At 41.5% G+C, this 17,493-nt stretch overlaps 1 protein-coding gene across 6 annotated transcripts in view; it reads left to right on the top strand.

Moving 5' to 3' along the window:
• The window catches only part of LOC124085881 (RNA-binding protein 12), a 34,426-nt gene extending 18,197 nt beyond the window's left edge, over positions 1 to 16,229 (top strand). For all 6 annotated transcript variants that reach the window (XM_046433901.2, XM_046433900.2, XM_046433902.2 and 3 more), the window contains 15 exons: positions 11,311 to 11,439; positions 11,534 to 11,713; positions 11,851 to 11,925; positions 12,003 to 12,074; positions 12,210 to 12,290; positions 12,463 to 12,552; positions 12,653 to 12,739; positions 12,857 to 12,943; positions 13,044 to 13,103; positions 13,185 to 13,318; positions 13,424 to 13,478; positions 14,049 to 14,100; positions 15,215 to 15,348; positions 15,488 to 15,724; positions 15,898 to 16,229. In XM_046433901.2, coding sequence (XP_046289857.1) covers positions 11,311 to 11,439; positions 11,534 to 11,713; positions 11,851 to 11,925; positions 12,003 to 12,074; positions 12,210 to 12,290; positions 12,463 to 12,552; positions 12,653 to 12,739; positions 12,857 to 12,943; positions 13,044 to 13,103; positions 13,185 to 13,318; positions 13,424 to 13,478; positions 14,049 to 14,100; positions 15,215 to 15,348; positions 15,488 to 15,724; positions 15,898 to 16,038 — 1,614 coding nt within the window. In that variant the 3' untranslated portion in view covers positions 16,039 to 16,229. The remainder of the gene's footprint in view (positions 1 to 11,310; positions 11,440 to 11,533; positions 11,714 to 11,850; positions 11,926 to 12,002; positions 12,075 to 12,209; positions 12,291 to 12,462; positions 12,553 to 12,652; positions 12,740 to 12,856; positions 12,944 to 13,043; positions 13,104 to 13,184; positions 13,319 to 13,423; positions 13,479 to 14,048; positions 14,101 to 15,214; positions 15,349 to 15,487; positions 15,725 to 15,897) is intronic.
• Positions 16,230 to 17,493: the final 1,264 nt, after the last annotated feature.

Raw genomic sequence — 17,493 nt, 5'->3', positions numbered from 1 at the left:
ATTTTCATATAGATCACATTTTTCTAAGGTGAATTCTACCTTGTTTGCACTATTTATGGTTGCTGTTTAAGATGCATTCCTTTGATGAAGTCCTGAGAATGTGGAGTCCAGCAGTTCCGGCATTCCTGCCCCAGTGGTTAAACAGGGAGAGTGTGATGGATACATAATTCTTTCCCATCTGTGTGCAAGGCTAGTTATTAAAGGTCATGGGAGAGGCCACATGAACCTTACTACTCTCAGTGGACAGGTGGGCTTTAGATTGGGCTGGATTACAAGATGTGAGCTGTTGCTAAAATGGCTGGACAGAGAAAACACACTTTGAAGGAAAATCAGGTTGTGGTTCTATCAGTTATAGTGACCCGGGAAATATAATTTTCCTCCTGTGGCCTCTGTCTCTTCTATGAAATGGGATTCAACTAGATGATGTCCTCTCCAATTTTAAGCTTCTGCAACCCCAGCTATTCTCTTTTGGAAATCTGTAGTGGGTTTGGACCTTAGATTAGGGGTGAACTCAAGTTTTTGTCTGGATGCTGCTCTACTACTTCTTGTGTGGGAGCAGTCCCACACTGCATCTTGAGAACTTCAGAGTTTAAGTGTTTTCATTTTCCCTTAAGAGGCTGCTAGTTAGGTTTTCTGGATCAGGTATAGCAGAGGCATTGCTCTTAGCTATCGCACGAATCAACAAGGAGTTAATGATAACAGCACAAGGACTCAAAGATGCATTTTCCCTTTTATGAGCAATGAAGGGAGTGTTTCCCATAGTTAGCCTTATTTGTCCCAATAGCCATATAAATTTGACATTATTACCCCAACTTTATAGGGAAATCAGGAAAGTAACTTGCCCAAGGTCTCATTGATAATGGGGGTGAACAGAATTTTCATAGATGCCTGCATGGCTTCACAGATGCAGCCTATTCCCTGTCTCTTCCTGACTTCAGACCAGGGCGGGGAGTGGGTGGGCAGGATACGGAAGCTACCAGCATAGTCCTCTGTCATAGATACTGACCCTCCCTGCTCCAGCTTTTTCAGTCCCTCAACTGTAAGTATGGTATGGAGAAATGAAGCATTATCTGTTGGCAAGGCCTCTCAGGGTCCATAGTTGAGCTCATGGTCATGGAGAGTAGGCTGGTGCAGGCTGAGTGTAAGCATGTTCAGAGCCTCTAGGCAGAGAAAAACTCCAGCTCCACAACAGTGCAAGCCTGCTTATAGGCAACGCATTCCTTCCCAGTCTGGTTTGCCTTCCTTATCCAATTCTCAAACTAGGATTCTAGAATTGGGCACAGGTTAGACTTGTTCAACTTTGGGTAAATCTGTAGGGATGTTGAAGTTAAACTGCAGTGTTGCCAAATGTTGTATGGCAGCCAGACTTCTTAGTATGTACATTTAAACCAAATTTATTGGTTAAAATTTTAGTTGACATGGTTTTAGTGGCCCTGAATCATACATCTGAGTAAAGAATATAATTTTATAGTAAAGCTTTATACTTTTAGTTCAGTTTGTGACCTATGGGGCTGCCGATTTAAATTTGGAGAATCCTTGGGTTAGAATGCCTCGAGGAGTCCAAGAAGGAAAGGAATGGTGGTGTTTGTAGTCTTTTTTTCAATCATGGGAAGAGTATTCAGTGGGTGGTGTTTCTTCCATTGGAAGCCTATAGAGGATTTCCTGATTCACTTCCAAAACTTGATCCAGCATTTGAGCTGCTCCAGCATGCCAAGGTAGGCAACAGGTGTGAGCGTGGCTTTGGTTGTTGGAGGAGTGATCCTACCGCTCAAGACACTTGATCCTCTCTTTCTCCTTGCAGCCTCTCTCTACAATTTCTGTACCATGACTTAGGGTGGATAAAGAAAGGGAGGTAGTAATTGCAGGCTGGTGCCTTTCTTGATTAGGCTTTTGGGAGGGAAGAGGGTAGCGCATCTCCTAAGCTTGAAAGACAGATAAATTTCAGCTCATGTGGCGTTGAATTGAATCTGTCTGAACCCATGAGAAAAGATAGGTTCTTGGATTTATGAAGAGCAGGGTTAGAACCTCCCAAGGCAGGGAAACAGGTGCAATTAAAAAAAAAAAAAAAAAAGGACAAGTCATCCCTATTATCAGAGTGAAATACCCTGTTGTGAACTGCTCCCAGGGGAGACAAACCCTAACCCTAACTTTAACTGTAGTTTTAAACTTACCAAGGCCACTTGTTCACACAGTTCCTTAATATTTAACAATTGGCTCTTGTAAGTTATACCAGCCTGCTTTAGCACACTAATGCAAACTTCCCTCAGTTGTTTTGAATTTCCATTTTGTGTTCAAGTTTATTGTCTGTAGCAGAAGATAACTGAAGTACCATTTTTTAAAAATATATTTTTGTTGTAGATGGACAAATACCATTATTTTGCTTATTTTTATGTGGTGCTGAGGTTTGAACCCAAGGCCTCACACATGCCAGGCAAGCACTTTACCACTGAGCCACAACCTTATCCCCCTGAAGTGCCATTTATGCTGCTACTTTATGCTAAAGAAGTTTAGTCATTTAACTGACAAATAGCTGGAGAAACATTGAGAAAATACTGTTGTGTGGAATGAATGGAGTATGGTATCCTAGAGTAAGAAGTTGTTGAGTGCTAGAAAGATAAAAGGGGGGTCTATGTGAGCTAGGCTTGAAGGATACTAATAATAGCCAACACGTGCTGGTAACAGCCTATCATACACCTTGCATACATAACATTAATCTATTAATAATATTCCCTTACATTTGAGGAAACAGGCTTAGTAAGATTAAGTATTTTGCCCATGTTACATGAGTAAGATGTAATCTGGTACAGTAGTATTGTACTGTGGCTAGGAAGGACTACAAACAGTGTAGGAAGCCTTGTCACTTCGCTGAAGAACCCATGCAGTTACTATTGATTACTACTGAATATAAATGGAAGGGAGGATCTTGCAAGAAAACTGTATTCCAAAGTTTTAGACTAGTGGTAGAGTCAGACTATTTGTATTTAGCACTTATTTCACTTAACCATGTATGTGGTTTTACCCAAATCCCATTTTCCTTCTCTGCCTATTTATTTCTGACATTTTGTGAATTCTGAGTTACAAAATTGAGAGTGAATACGGTTTCTTTAAGGGATAGTGTGTGAATGTACCCTATCAGGGTCCAGGGCTTGGAAAGTATTGAGGTTGACTGGGGGTGAGTAGAAGAAAGAAAAATACGAAGAGAAGCAGCAGGGAATGTGACTTCCAAATGGCAAATAGTAAAGGCAGAAAATAGCTGTTTGCATCTGCAATTCCCAAGTAGCTTCAGATGGAAAGGTGAGGATAGCTGGAAGTACCAAGAGATAATAAAATTTGTCTTTTCTGTTGGATATTCCTAAAAAGCTCACTTCCCCTTTGATGGCTTCAGCAGCAGGTCAAAGCTAGATTAGAGTCATTTCCAAGGATCCTTGGGTTATCACTCATTTCCTAGAATTCATTAATACAACATATGCAGATATTAATACAGCATCTGCTATTTGCCAGGCACTGTAATGGGAATCAGGCAGATCTGGATTTACAGTCTAGTGAGAAATATTTAATAAGTAGGTTATACAAATTGATAGGTTTTGAGTAACTTGGTTTTTTTTAATATTTATTTTTTGGTGTAAATGGACAAAACACAATGCATTTTGTTTTTATGTGGTGAGGATCGAACCCGGGTCCTGCCCGAGTTAGGTGAGCGCTCTACCACTGAGCCACAATCACAGCACTGAGTAGGTTTTATTGGGTTTGAATCAGGCAATTTTTTTTTAGTTGTTGATAGACCATTATTTTATTTATTTATGTGGTACTGAAAATCAAACCCAGTGCCTTGCACATGCTAGGCAAGTGCTGTACTACTGAGCCATAACCCCAGTCCCCAAATCAGGCAATTTTTTAAAAATATTTTTTTAGTTGTAGTGGACACAATATTTTATTTATTTTTATGTGGTGCTGAGGATCAAACCTAGCGCCTCACACATGCTAGGTGAGCGCTCTACCACTGAGCCACAGCCACAGCTCTGAAAACAGGCAATTTTTAATCCCAGCATAGAGAACAGATTAGAGGGTCCTGAATGAAAATGGCCAATTAGTTAAACATAAGATACTGGTTGATAGAAGAACACACAAATGATCTTGTGAGTACTAGCCAGACCTCTCTTACAAAATAAAATCTTAATTTTCTGGCTTTTATTGACCCACTTAAATGTGATATGTAAGATGTTTTTGTAAAATCCTGATCCTAAAAAATTCAAAAGCCCCATAGGGTTAATTATGCACTATATGAAAAGTGAATGAGTTTGGTTTAAACTGTGTAGTTATTCAGGGACAGGAAAGAAGAGTGACCAGGAGTGAGCCAGAAGTTTTATCAGATTTCCAAGTAGAGATAAGCTTGGAGGTAGAGTTTCAAGGACTAAAGATTTGGAAGAGATTAATAATCCCATGGATTATAGATCATTTTAAGGAGAATGATCAAAAGATAGAAAACTGCAGGTTATAAACATCTGTAGAGAGTTGGCCAATTCCAGTAAGAAACAAAAGGAGGCAGATCTGTGAAAAATAATAAAACTGGTTGCACAGGAGGCTCGGGCCTCTGAGAATAGAAGCCAAGCTCTCTTAGTACCATTACATCCTCAAGAGTCCTGTTCCATATGCACCTGGGCCCATAGGACTAACGTTGGGATTTTGAGTCTCAGTTCAAAAAAGAAACTGAAAATGGATGGACTATATCTGGATGTAGGGAAAGTGGTGTCATGGTCATGACTAGAAAAGAATTTTCTACTTTTCCAGAACATAAGGCCTAGCACAGGAAGAAGCTCCTGGCTCACTCTATGTATTTGGTCTTCTCTGGGGGAATCTTTAAGATGATGGCACTTGGCAGATGTAGCCTATCAACTCAGATAATCACTGCTAATTCTTTTGTTGCTTACCACAAAGTCTTAGAAGATTATAGCTCCTTCCCCTTTTAAGACTTTCCAACATTTTATTATAAAAAACTTTCAACATGCAGAAGAGTTGAAAAGAATTGTACGGAATTCTCAAGAATATGACCTCCACTTAGATTCTATAGTTTTTCCTTTGTTTCACTACATATCTCTCCATTCAACAATCCAGTTTCTTTCTGGTGCATAAAGAAATTGTAGGATCAGTATACTTCTCCCATAAACATTTCAACATGTCTTTAGAAAAGTATTTGTGGGTTGTGTTTATTAATTTACATACAGTCAAATGTTATACAACAAAGTGTATCATTAGATAAAAAGTGATAAGTGCATATATTTCTGTGGTCTACAGTCAGATCATGATAAAGAAATACTTCCATTCCCTTCTAGAATTCTTTCTTGCTCTTCTCAGTCAATATTGTTCCCTCCCCTGGCAAAGAAGAGAGGATAATTACTGTTCTGAATTTTATCATACATTAGTATTGCCTCTTCTAAAACTTCATAAATAGAATCTATATACTTTATCCTTCAGATTTATCCATGTGACATTAATTTTGTTGTTGTTGAATGGTTTTTAATATATATCCATTCTCATTGATGGATGTTGAGGTTCTTTGGCATTTGAGGCTTTCATGGATAAAACTGCTATGAAGCTGTGCGTGGTGGTGCACGCCTATAATCCCAGCAGCTCTGGAGGCTGAGACAGGAGCATTACAAGTTCAAAGCCAGCCTCAGCAACAGCGAGGCCCTAAGCAACTCAGTGAAACCCTGTCTCTAAATAAAATACAAAATAGAGTTGAGGATGTGGCTCGTGGTTGAGTGCCCCTGAGTACTTAAATCCCTGGTCCCTCCCCACCAAAAAAAAAAAAAAAGCCTGAATAAATTTTTGTGGACATAATCTTTTCATTTCTTTTGGATAAACATCTTTGAGTAGGTATATGCTCTTGGGCTAGGTATATGTTTGGTTTCCTGATAAGTTTTCCAGATTGTTTTCCATTGTGTTACATTTATTGCTTTCACTAATGGTGTAAGAGCCCATATCCTTGCCAATATTTAGTGTTGTCCATAATTTTACTTTTAGCTGTTGAGGTAGGTTTGTAATTTATCTATCTCCTTGGTTTTATTTTGCATTTCCCTGATGACTAGTGGTGTGGATCACTTTGTTTGCTTATTTCAGATGCATGTGTTTTTTCGGGGGGGTGGGCAGTAACCAGGGATTGAACTCAGGGGCACTCGACCACTGAGCCACATCCCCAGCCCTATTTTGTATTTTTATTTAGAGACAGGGTCTCACTGAGTTGCTTAGTGCCTCGATTTTGATGAGTTGGCTTTGAATTCATGATCCTACTGTCTCAGCCTCCTGAGCTGCTGGGATTACAGGTGTGTGCCACTGGGCCTGACTTCGTATGTTTTTTTGTTTTTGTTTTTGTTTTTAATGAAGTATCTGTCAATCTCTTGTCCATTCTTTAAATTGATTGTCATTTAACAGAGTTATAGGAGTCCTGCGTTTGAAATTTTAAGCTCAATATTATAAGACTAGGGAAAATTTACTGCTGGACGTCAGTTCAAATGAAAAAGGCCTGAAGTATGAGATGATCAAAAAACATTCACCATCCATTCAGCAAATGATTATGAATACCAGCTGTGTACTACGTACTAGTAATTGGAGTATAGAGATAATATCTAGCAGTACTTAAAAAGAGCCCATAGTTTAAAAGACAGACAAAACTCAAAATTCTGGGGAAGTGGTTTCAACATTAAATCAGTCATTGAATATTTGCTATAGGGTAAGTACTTTTATAAGTACTGGAGATAAAGAAGTAGACAAACAAAGCATGGTCCCTGGTCATCTTGTTTTCTGGACTATGGAGGGAGTAGCTCAGAGGCCCTGAAATGGAGAATCAGATTGATGTTGTACATTTGTGGTTCAGATAGGAAGTTACCTGGAGCATGCTTGCTTGGGTGGCTAGATGCTTAGTTAGGCAAGGATTTGATGTTGCAGGCCTTATGGACCATGGTTAGAACTTTGAATTTTATTTTATTTTAAATATTTATTTTTTAGTTGTAAGTGGACACAATATCTTTATTTCATTTTTAATGTGGTGCTGATGATCAAACCCAGTGCCTCACATGTGCGAGGCGAGCACTGTACCACTGAGCCACAACCCCAGTCCTTTTTGAATTTTATTTTGAGTATTATGGGAAACCATTCCAGAGAATGGCATGATCTGATTTCTGTTTGGCTAATCAACACAGTATTGTGTGTGTGGTTGCAGAAAGACTGGTTAGTTATCCAGAAGAGGGGAAATATGAAATCCTACTTAGGGAAGATAGGCAAGGATTCATAATGGAATAATGTCATATCAGAGCCTTGGATGACAAGATATTTGCTATACAAGAAATTAAGATTTGTGTTTGTGTTGATGAACCAAAAATAGCTTTGGATGACTAGTTGAGTAGGTGAATGTCAAGAGATAGGGCTTAAAAGATAAAAGAACTAGAATTGCAGGGTTACCACATTTTAGTGCTCAGTTCTCTTTAGGTACATGCTCTGGAGTAGTTGTAACAGGGTGGCTTGCTAGGGAATTTGACTCTGAACTTAAGAGCCATGGTCATCTATACAGGGCTTTTAATTATGGTAGAGACTTTTTTTAAGCTGGCATCAGTGATGATTAGATGGGACATTGCTAGGGAGGAAAAATCAAATGGGAGGCAAGAGACATTGAGGCTTGATATTAGGGACTATTAACTGGAAGTCAAGACATTGAGCAAAGAATGAATTGTCAAAGAGGATCTGAGGAATAAACTGGAGGAAAAAAAGCTAATGAGGCCCCTTTAAAAAAAAAAAAAGTCTAAAATAAACCAGGCACAGTGGCACATGCCTGTAATCCCAGTGATTTGGGAAGATGAGGCAAGAAGATCACAAGTTTGAAGCCAGCCTCAACTAAGACCCTGTCTGAAAATTAAAATAAATAATACACTGGGGCTGGACATGCTCAGTGGAAAAGTACCACAAAAACAGTATGAAATATGAAACTACAGAAGAATATATAGAGTACATAAATTTCCACCTCATTCCACTTCTCCAGAGTACTTAAAATTACATTTAAAAAAATTATAGTTGTACAGAATGCCTTTATTTTATCTATTTTTATGTGGTGCTGAGGATTAAACCTAGTGCCTCATGCGTGCTACGTAAGCACTCTGTGTGTTGAGCTACAGCTCCAACCCCTAAAATCACTTTTTTTTTTTTTTTGAAGTTGGACCAACACTTAATTTCACTTGTTTATTTTTGTATGTGGTGCTGAGTATCGAACCCACGGTCTCAAGGCAAGCAACCCAAGGCAAGCACTCTACCGCTGAGCCATAGCCCCAGCCCTAAAATCACATTTAAAAAAAATATTTTTTTGTTTTAGTTATAGATGGACACAATACCTTTATTTTATTTATTTTTCATGTGGTGCTGAGAATAGAACCCAGTGTCTCACATGGGCTAGGCAAGCAAGCACTCTGCCACTGAATCACAGCCCCACTTTTTTTTGGTCCCTGGATTGAACCCAGCGGCACTCTATCATTGACACGTCCTTAGCCCTATTTTTTTTTTTTTTTTTTTTTTGGTACCAGGGATTGAACTCAAGGGTACTCAACCACAGGCCCACATCCACAGGCCAGTTTTATATTTTATTAGAGACAGGGTCTCACTGAGTTGCTTAGTGCCTTGCCATTGCTGAGGCTCCCTTTGAACTTGTGATCCTCCTGTCTCAGTCTCCTGTGCCGCTGGGATTACATACAGGTGTGCACCACTGTGCCCGGCTTATTTTGTATTTTATTTAGAGACAGGATGTCACTGAGTTGCTTTGTGCCTCACTTTTGCTGAGGCTGGCTTTGAACTTGCAATTCTCCTGCCTCAGCCTCTCAAGCTGCTGGGATTACAGGCGTATGCCACTGTGCCCAGCTCTAAAATCACATTTATTTGTTGTATCTTTCATTTTCCTGTATGTGTTTATTTTTTGTATATATCCAATTCTTTGTATATATGCTTATACACATACAGTTGAATTAGTGTCATACCCTGTTTTTTACAACTTAGTATTATCAGATAATACCAATATAATTTGATTAGTCTACCTTTAAGCTGTTGCAGATTTTCTGCAGTAGTGAAATGAGCATTCTTTTTCATTTGTCTCTATACTGTGCAAAGAGTATAAGAAATAAAATAAGGCTTTCCCTGATAGTCCAGAGTGGGAAAGAAGTAGGACTAATGGGTAAAAGTGGGAATTCTGCAGACTCTGGTCAGTGTGGATAGGACTTTATGGAACAGAACTTTCATATGAATGGGTTGTAGGAATGGTGGGTTTTTCATCATTGGATGCATTCAAGCAGAGGTCAAGGTGCTATGGAGGGGTAAGTTGACTTCTAAGAATCTTCAACTTTAGTTAACAGCATTCCAAATAGAAACCATGAGGGATCAAGATTGGTGCAGTGGTCTGAGTGTGGAGAGAGCTTGACTGAGGGTCAGTGTAAGGATGGCTGTGGCTGGAAGCATCCTGAGAATACTGTTGGGGAAGTTGGAATGTTACAGATGGTCTTCAGATGTATGAGCAGGGGAACATAGGAATAGTAAGAAGTCTGAAGACGATTGGTACGGTGGCTGTAGGAGGAAGAACTATATTGGAGCCAAATTATGATTCATGCAAGTTAGTGTGTCCAGCGGAGGCACTGGGTAGATGTTGAAGCTTTGTGCTGCTTGATTTGGGAAGCAAGAGGCCAGTAAGAGCTGGGTGGGCTTAAAGTTCAGGCTGGAAACAGCCTTTTGGGTTTCATTCAGCAAATATTGTCTGGGTGCTTGGGACACAGCAATGAACAGAACAGATAAATACTCCTTCCCTCACAGCATTTACATTCTAGTGTGGGAGATAGATTATATAGATAAAAATATATGTAATTTGTTAGACACTTATAAATGCTAGAGTGAAAAAGCAGGAAAGGAATATGTTATGTGCCAATGATGGTAGGCTTGGAATTTTAGAGTGGCTTGAAAGGAGAGCCTTTTCATTCATAGCAAAGAAGATGATACTAAATGAGGGGTTGGGGAGGGGAGCAACAAGCCATGCAATAATATGTGGAAAGATGTGGTTGGCTTATTTGAAGAATGGCAAGCTGGGTAGCTAGAATGAGTGAATAGGAAAGAAGGTGTTAGACCAGGTTAGAGAAATGTAAGCGCAATGGAAAATCTTTAAATGGTTTAGGCAAAGGTTTATGCTGTTTATTTTTATTTATTTATTTTGATGGGCCTTTATTTATGTACATGTGGTGTTGAGAATGGGACATATTCTAGGCAAGTGCTCTACCACTGAGCTACAACCTCAGCCCAGGCAAAGGTTTTGACTTGACAAGGAATGTGTGTTTTGCTAGGGATTGAACCCATGAGTGCTCTACCACTTACTTTTTAACTGCATCACCTCGGTTGGGATATTGAGAATAGCCTTTTGGGGTGGAGATGGGGCAGTGGAAATGTGGGATGGCATAGGATATGGGAGTCCAGAGGCTAATACTGTAATTTAGGTGAGGAATAACAATGACATGGACTAAATAGTGGCAGTGGAAATGTTGAGTTGGACACGAACAGCTGATTTTAGATTAAGAGAATGGGTGAAGCTGGGTGTGGGTGTGATCCCAATGACACAGGTGGCTGAGGTAGGAGAATTGCAAGTTCAGTGCCAGACTCAGCAACTTAGGACTTAACAAGTCCCTAAGCAACTTAGTAAGACCCTGTCTTAAAATTTTAAAAAGGGCTGGTGATGTGGCTCAGTGATTGAGTGCTCCTGGGTTTGATTCCTGGTATTAAATAAAATAAAAAATAAAGAGAATAAGTGGGTGAATCAACTGTACTCCAAGATGTTGGTGCCCAGGGTGGCAAGTCATTGAAGCAAGAGCTTTTTTGGGAGCAGTATCTGGATCATGGTTGCATTGATGACAATATGGGACTAGAACTTGGATTAGGGTCTGACCTAGGGCCCGTAAAGGTTCAGAATGAGATTCATTGGTTTCTGCAAAGATTAATGTTGGAGTACAAGACTGGGATTAGGATCAGTGTTTGAGTGAGTATTACTTAGGAGTCAAAAGCTATTTCCCCTTTTCAACATCTTCTTGTCATACTCTTTGAGAAAAGGATTGGTTGTAATCATTGAATCTGTGCCATTGAGGTTGGGGATATTGAGGGTATAGGGCCTTTTCTTCCTTGGGTGTTCTGGGAGTGGATGCCAGCTCATCTCTGCCTGGGTGAAAATGCTGACCTTTCCAACTGGGACCTACAGTCAGGGAAGGGTGAAGAATGGTCCTGGTGCTTGACTGAGCTCTTTTCCTCCAGATGGCCAACTGTGTGACCTTGGTTCAGCTGTCCATTTCCTGTGACCACCTCATTGACAAGGACATCAGCTCCAAGTCAGACCCACTCTGCGTCCTTTTACAGGATGTGGGAGGGGGCAACTGGGCTGAGGTGAGGTGGGCCTTGGAGGTTATGGAGGGAGGTTAGGTTTAGGTTTTAGGATGAAGGGTGTGTGATTGTGATGCTTATTGGCCTTTGCCCTCAGCTTGGCCGGACTGAGCGAGTACGGAACTGCTCAAACCCTGAGTTCTCCAGGACTCTGCAGCTCGAGTATCACTTTGAGACAGTCCAGAAACTACGCTTTGGAATCTATGACATAGACAACAAGACACCAGAGCTGGGAGATGATGACTTCCTAGGGGGAGCTGAGTGTTCCCTGGGACAGGTATGTAGGGCCAGGGATTAGAATCCTTCAGTAAGTGCCCTCTGAGATAATCTAGGCTTCTAGGCTCCCTGGAGGTAAGGGGGACAAGAGGACCTGGCTGTCTGGCATTGAAGCTTCCTTGGCCTATTTTGCCATAGATTGTGTCCAGCCAAATGCTGACTCTACCCTTGATGCTGAAGCCTGGAAAACCTGCTGGGAAGGGAACCATCACGGTAAGCCCCAGCAAGGGCCAGGTAGGAATTTAGCAACAATGAAGTTTTCATGAGGTAACAGAATCCTTCCTATCTAGGTCTCAGCTCAGGAGTTAAAGGATAGTCGTATAGTAACAATGGAGGTAGAGGCCAGAAACCTTGATAAGAAGGTACATCTGGGAGGAGGCCCTGGGGACCCAAGATTATAAAGGGTGGGGGTGGTTAATAGGGGATAGGATGGGTGTGGGGCTGGAAGAGTGGTTGTTTCTTCCTGAGTCTTGTAACAAGTCTTGTGGCATTGACAGGATTTCCTGGGAAAATCTGATCCATTTCTGGAGTTCTTCCGCCAGGGTGATGGGAAATGGCACTTGGTGTACAGATCTGAGGTGCGAGATCCTGGGATTAGGTGGGGGAAGAGTAGGAGAGAATCTCTTGGGCTTGCAAGGTTTGGAACACAGGAAAAAAGAGACTGCAGGTGGGTGTGGAAGGGCAGCAACTTCACACAGGCTCACGTGGGCCAGGCCAGAGCTCACTGGAAGCCTTGCCCTCCACCTCCAGGTAATTAAGAACAACCTGAATCCTTCGTGGAAGCGCTTCTTAGTTCCCTTTCAGCATTTCTGTGGTGGAGACCCTAGCACGCCCATCCAAGTAAGGAGCTTGCTTCCTGAATGAACTGAGCAAGGGAGAAGAGCCTGGAGAAGGACTTCTAACCTGTCTCCTTTATCTATATACACACACCTTTCCTCAGGTACGCTGCTCAGACCATGACAGTGATGGGTCACATGATCTCATTGGTATTTTCCACACTAGCTTGGCCCAACTACAGGCAGTCCCGGTGAGTCTGTTAACGCTGCTTAGGTGTATTGAGGTGGGCTTAGATGGCTAATCCAAGGGAATAGTGGGAACAATGCAGCTTGGGAGATTTTTACCCTAATTTTCCTCTCCTTACCAGGCCGAGTTTGAATGTATCCACCCTGAGAAGCAGCAGAAAAAGAAAAGCTATAAGAACTCTGGAACTATCTGTGTCAAGATTTGCCAGGTGAGACAGTAGCTTATGGGATCAATGGGCTATGAACCCTGAGCTCCAAGATTCCATCCCCCTTTTACCTGATTAGGCATGACACTGGTTTCATATGCAGGTAGAAACAGAATATTCCTTCCTGGACTATGTTATGGGAGGCTGCCAAATCAACTTCACTGTAAGTTGCCTTACCAGAGACAAGAGAATCAACCCTAACCCTAACCCTAACCCTTCAGCTCCCTTCCTGGCCTCTTCCCAGGTAGGTGTTGACTTCACTGGCTCCAATGGTGATCCCTCCTCACCTGACTCCCTGCACTACCTGAGTCCTACAGGAGTCAACGAATACCTGACAGCACTATGGAGTGTGGGCAGTGTAGTTCAAGACTATGACTCGTGAGTACCCGTTTCTCTTGGTCAATCCCACTCCCTACAGATGCTTCAACCTCTGGGTTTACAATCCCCTCACTGCCTCTTCCCCAACTCACTGTCTTTCTACAGGGACAAGCTGTTCCCAGCATTTGGATTTGGGGCCCAGGTACCCCCTGATTGGCAAGTAAGCTCTCTCCCCGATCCCACTCCACCCCACTGCCTCCCCCCCCTCCCGTTTTTTCTTGTAGCTGTAAATGGACAGAATGCTTTTTATTTTTTTTTTTTTAAGTTATTGACGGACCTTTATTTTATTTATTTATATGTGGTACTAGGAATGAAACCCAGGGCCTCACAAATACAAGGCAAGCTCTCTACTGCTGAGCTACAACTCCAGCCCCAGAATGCCTTTATTTTGTTTATTTTTATATTTTGGTAAGGATCAAACCCAGTGCCTCATGCATGTTAGACAAGTGCCCTGCCCCACTGAGCTACAGCCCCAGCCCCCATTTTTGTTTTTAGTTTCAGAATCCTAACTTGGGGGGATGTAGTTAACTTACTTGCTGCCTTGAAGGGGATGCATCCCTGTAGGCATGTATATGTCAAGCTTAGGACTAAATAGCTCCTGGTATATACCATAGGGTTTTTTCTTCTTTTTTGCACATGCTGTACCATTGAGCTACACCCACTCGGCATAATAATGGTGAGGGGGACATGGGAAGGAAGGAGACTGACTCATTTTCATTTTTGCCTTCAGGTTTCACATGAATTTCCCTTGAACTTCAATCCCAATAACCCATATTGTGCAGGTAAGTTCCCTCTATCCTCCATTGTGAAGCAGATCTCTCCACTCCTGAGTGGTGAGCCTCTGGCAGAGAAAGCAGGTGGGGAGGTGGCTGACACTTTGTCTAGAGGAGTAGATTTTAGAGCTAGCCCTCTGGAGTCAAATCTTAATCAATCATACTACTTACTAAACTATATGACTTGGGGAAAGTTGCTCACCTCTGTGTGTTTGGGCTTTGCAATAAATGTAAATATTGTAAGTTATTGAGTATTGAAGAAATTAGAAGTAAAGCAGTAAATAGGAAGCAGTAATCCTGACAACATAAGTGCTCTCAGAATTGGTAGCTGTTATTATTTGTTGCCTAGCGATTCACAGGACATCATTAGAAACCTTGATGCCTCCTCTGCAGGGGGTATTTTGCTAGTCTTCCAAGCCCTTTTAGTATTTTTTTTAGTTGTTGATCAACATTTATTTTTTATTTATATGTGGAGCTGAGGATCAAACCCAGTGCCCCATGCATGCTAGTCAAGTGCTCTGCCACTGTACTACAACCCCAGCCCCTAATTAATGTCTTTTTTTTTTTTTTTGAAAGAACTTTTTAATATTTATTTTTTAGTTTTCGGTGGAAACATCTTTTATTTTTATGTGGTGCTGAGGATTGAACCCAGCGCCCTGCGCATGCCAGACAAGTGTGCTACCACTTGAGCCACATCCCCAGCCCTAATGTCTTTTGACAAGAAACTTTGAAGCTGTCTAAATGCGCAGTTAAACATCAACCTTTACCCTTTAGATTTAATATCCATTGGTGAACCTCATTGGAATCAGTACTATGATAAATGATTTATATTTCTTCTTTTTTTATTTATTGAGCTTTTTCTTCTTCCCTAGTAATATCTGTATTGATTCTTACTGTATTAGATTATAATTTTTACTTTAGTAGGTTATAATGATGCTTAATTCAAGCCATTATTTTAGGCAATTTTCCTCCTCTCTTTGTATAGAGTTAAGTACCCAGGGTTACAGGGTGAATGAAATGCATCTACATTCCCAAATCTTCTGGCCAGGGTACTGATTTCAGGATCAGCCTAATCCTGAGAGGTCAAGTATTTTATAATGTTTCTTGCCCTTGTTCTCTACAGGCATCCAGGGCATTGTGGATGCCTACCGCCAAGCCCTACCCCAAGTACGCCTCTATGGCCCCACCAACTTTGCACCCATCATCAACCATGTGGCCAGGTTTGCAGCCCAGGCTGCATATCAGGGGACTGCCTCGGTGAGGGTTGTGGGTATTGTAGCAATGGAGTAGTGAGGGCTGTGCATCAAGGGACTTTTTATGTATGGGTGTGTGTGGCTAAAGTAGAGGAGTTTAGGAAAGAGGATCTGACTCAGTGCATGAATGGGCTTACCCCCAGCAATACTTCGTGCTGTTGCTGTTGACTGATGGTGCTGTGACAGATGTGGCGGCCACATGTGAAGCTGTGGTGCATGCCTCGAAACTGCCCATGTCAGTGATTATTGTGGGTGTTGGTGGTGCTGACTTTGAGGCCATGGAACAGCTTGACGCCGATGGTGGGCCTCTGAGGACACGCTCTGGAGAGGCATCTGCCCGCGACATAGTACAGTTTGTACCTTATCGCAAATTCCAAAATGTGAGTGGGTGTGAATCTGGGGGTTTACTCTTCCTGATATGGGTTGAGGCTCAGGACTTTCATCAAAGTCTTAGGGTTGGGTCTTGGGTTTTGTGTCCTTCCTTGGGTGTGAGATGTAGACCTTAGGAAGCTGTTGTAGGCCCCCACTGACCTTGCTGTTCTTCTCCTGGCAGGCTCCTCGGGAAGCATTGGCTCAGACTGTACTTGCAGAAGTGCCTACACAGGTGGTCTCCTACTTCAAGGCCCAAGGTTGGGCCCCATTCAAGATGCCTCCATCCCCCGCCAAGGGTCCTGTCCAGACCCCACAGGTCTAGATTCCCTTGGAATCTAGCTATGGCTAGACCAGGTCCTTAGCCTTGTACCCCCAAGATTCTCTGGGCCATGGCCCAACCCTAGACTCTCCCCCCATGCTAGCACTTTATATTTGATACTTTTATACTGGCTTCTGCTATTGCTGCTCTTCCTGTTTGTCCCTTATCATTTAATAAAGACCAGTAAAAGACCACTGCTGTGCCACTCTGTATTTTGGGTAAGATTCCATTAGCAATGTTTACTTCTCTGAACTTCAGGGGTGCTGATCCTGAATGATGCCTAAAGATGGGTATTTCTAGCCAGATTTCTGTTCCTTCCAAAGAAGCTGACTAGTTTTGAAAATACAAAGTCTGAATATAAGGGAAACACACAGCCTTTCCTTTTAAGGTGTAACGGGCTATATTACACTTCCTAGAGGAGGGAGCAGTGGTAGTTCTGGTCCTAAATATAGGCTATAAAACCTGAATTTTTTTTTTTTTTTTTTTTAACAGCGATTTTCTTTTTTTTTCCTTACTAGAGATTTAATACCTATATTCATTGTAGAAAGACTTTTATAAGGATGGGGCATGATGTCTCATTGTGTTGTCTAGGCTGGCCTTCAACTCCTGAACTCAAGCAATCCTCCTGCCTCAGCCTCACAAGTGCTCTGGACCACAGGCACATGCCACTGTGCCTTAGACTTATTTTTGTAATAGTAGGGATTGTACCCGAAGTGCTGTACTACTGGACTACAAGCCCAGTACTTTTCATTTTGAAACAAACAGGGTTTTGGGAAGTTGCTGAGGCTGACCTAAAACTTGGGATCCTCCTGCCTCAGCCTCTATGTAAGTACAGAGTTATAAGCATGTGGGCTGGGGCTCAGCGGTAGAACGCTCGCCTTACATGTGCAAGGCCCTGGGTTTGATCCTCAGCACCACATAAAAATAAATAAAACAAAGGTATTGTATTCCAATACAACTAAAAAATATTTTAAAAAATTAGGGCTGGGGCTATAGCTCAGTGGTAGAGCGCCCGCCTTGATGTATGAGGCACTGGGTTCGATTCTCAACACCACATAAAAATAAATATATTGTGTCCAAGTACAACTAAAAAAAAAAGTAAAAATAAAAAATAGACATGTGCCACCATGCCCAGCTAGAAAAGTTTCAAATATAGAAAAAATAGATACACCAAGATTCTTGTCCTAATTAAAATATATTTGGTGCTTTTAGTCCTTTATGCATATTTATAGGCCATGCATACTGTTTTAGGTTGTTTTGTTTTCTAATTTTTAAAATATGTCCTGGTTAGTATAGATTATTTCACGTGTAAATATTATACAATGTAGATAATGCAGTAGGATAAGGGCCTCTGTTCTACACAAAAAAAAGTTTTTCCTAAATAGGACATATTACATACTATTAGTACCTTATTTTTATTTAATATATTTTGGATGCCATATCTATCAGAACTTATTG

The sequence above is a fragment of the Marmota monax genome, unplaced genomic scaffold, assembly GCF_021218885.2.
Source record: "Marmota monax isolate L192 unplaced genomic scaffold, Marmota_monax_Labrador192_F-V1.1 WCK01_AAM20220418_F8-fsc00014, whole genome shotgun sequence".
NCBI classification, from domain to species: domain Eukaryota; kingdom Metazoa; phylum Chordata; class Mammalia; order Rodentia; family Sciuridae; genus Marmota; species Marmota monax.
Note: the sequence above shows the minus strand (reverse complement) of the source record. Positions and strands in the feature narration are given on the sequence as shown.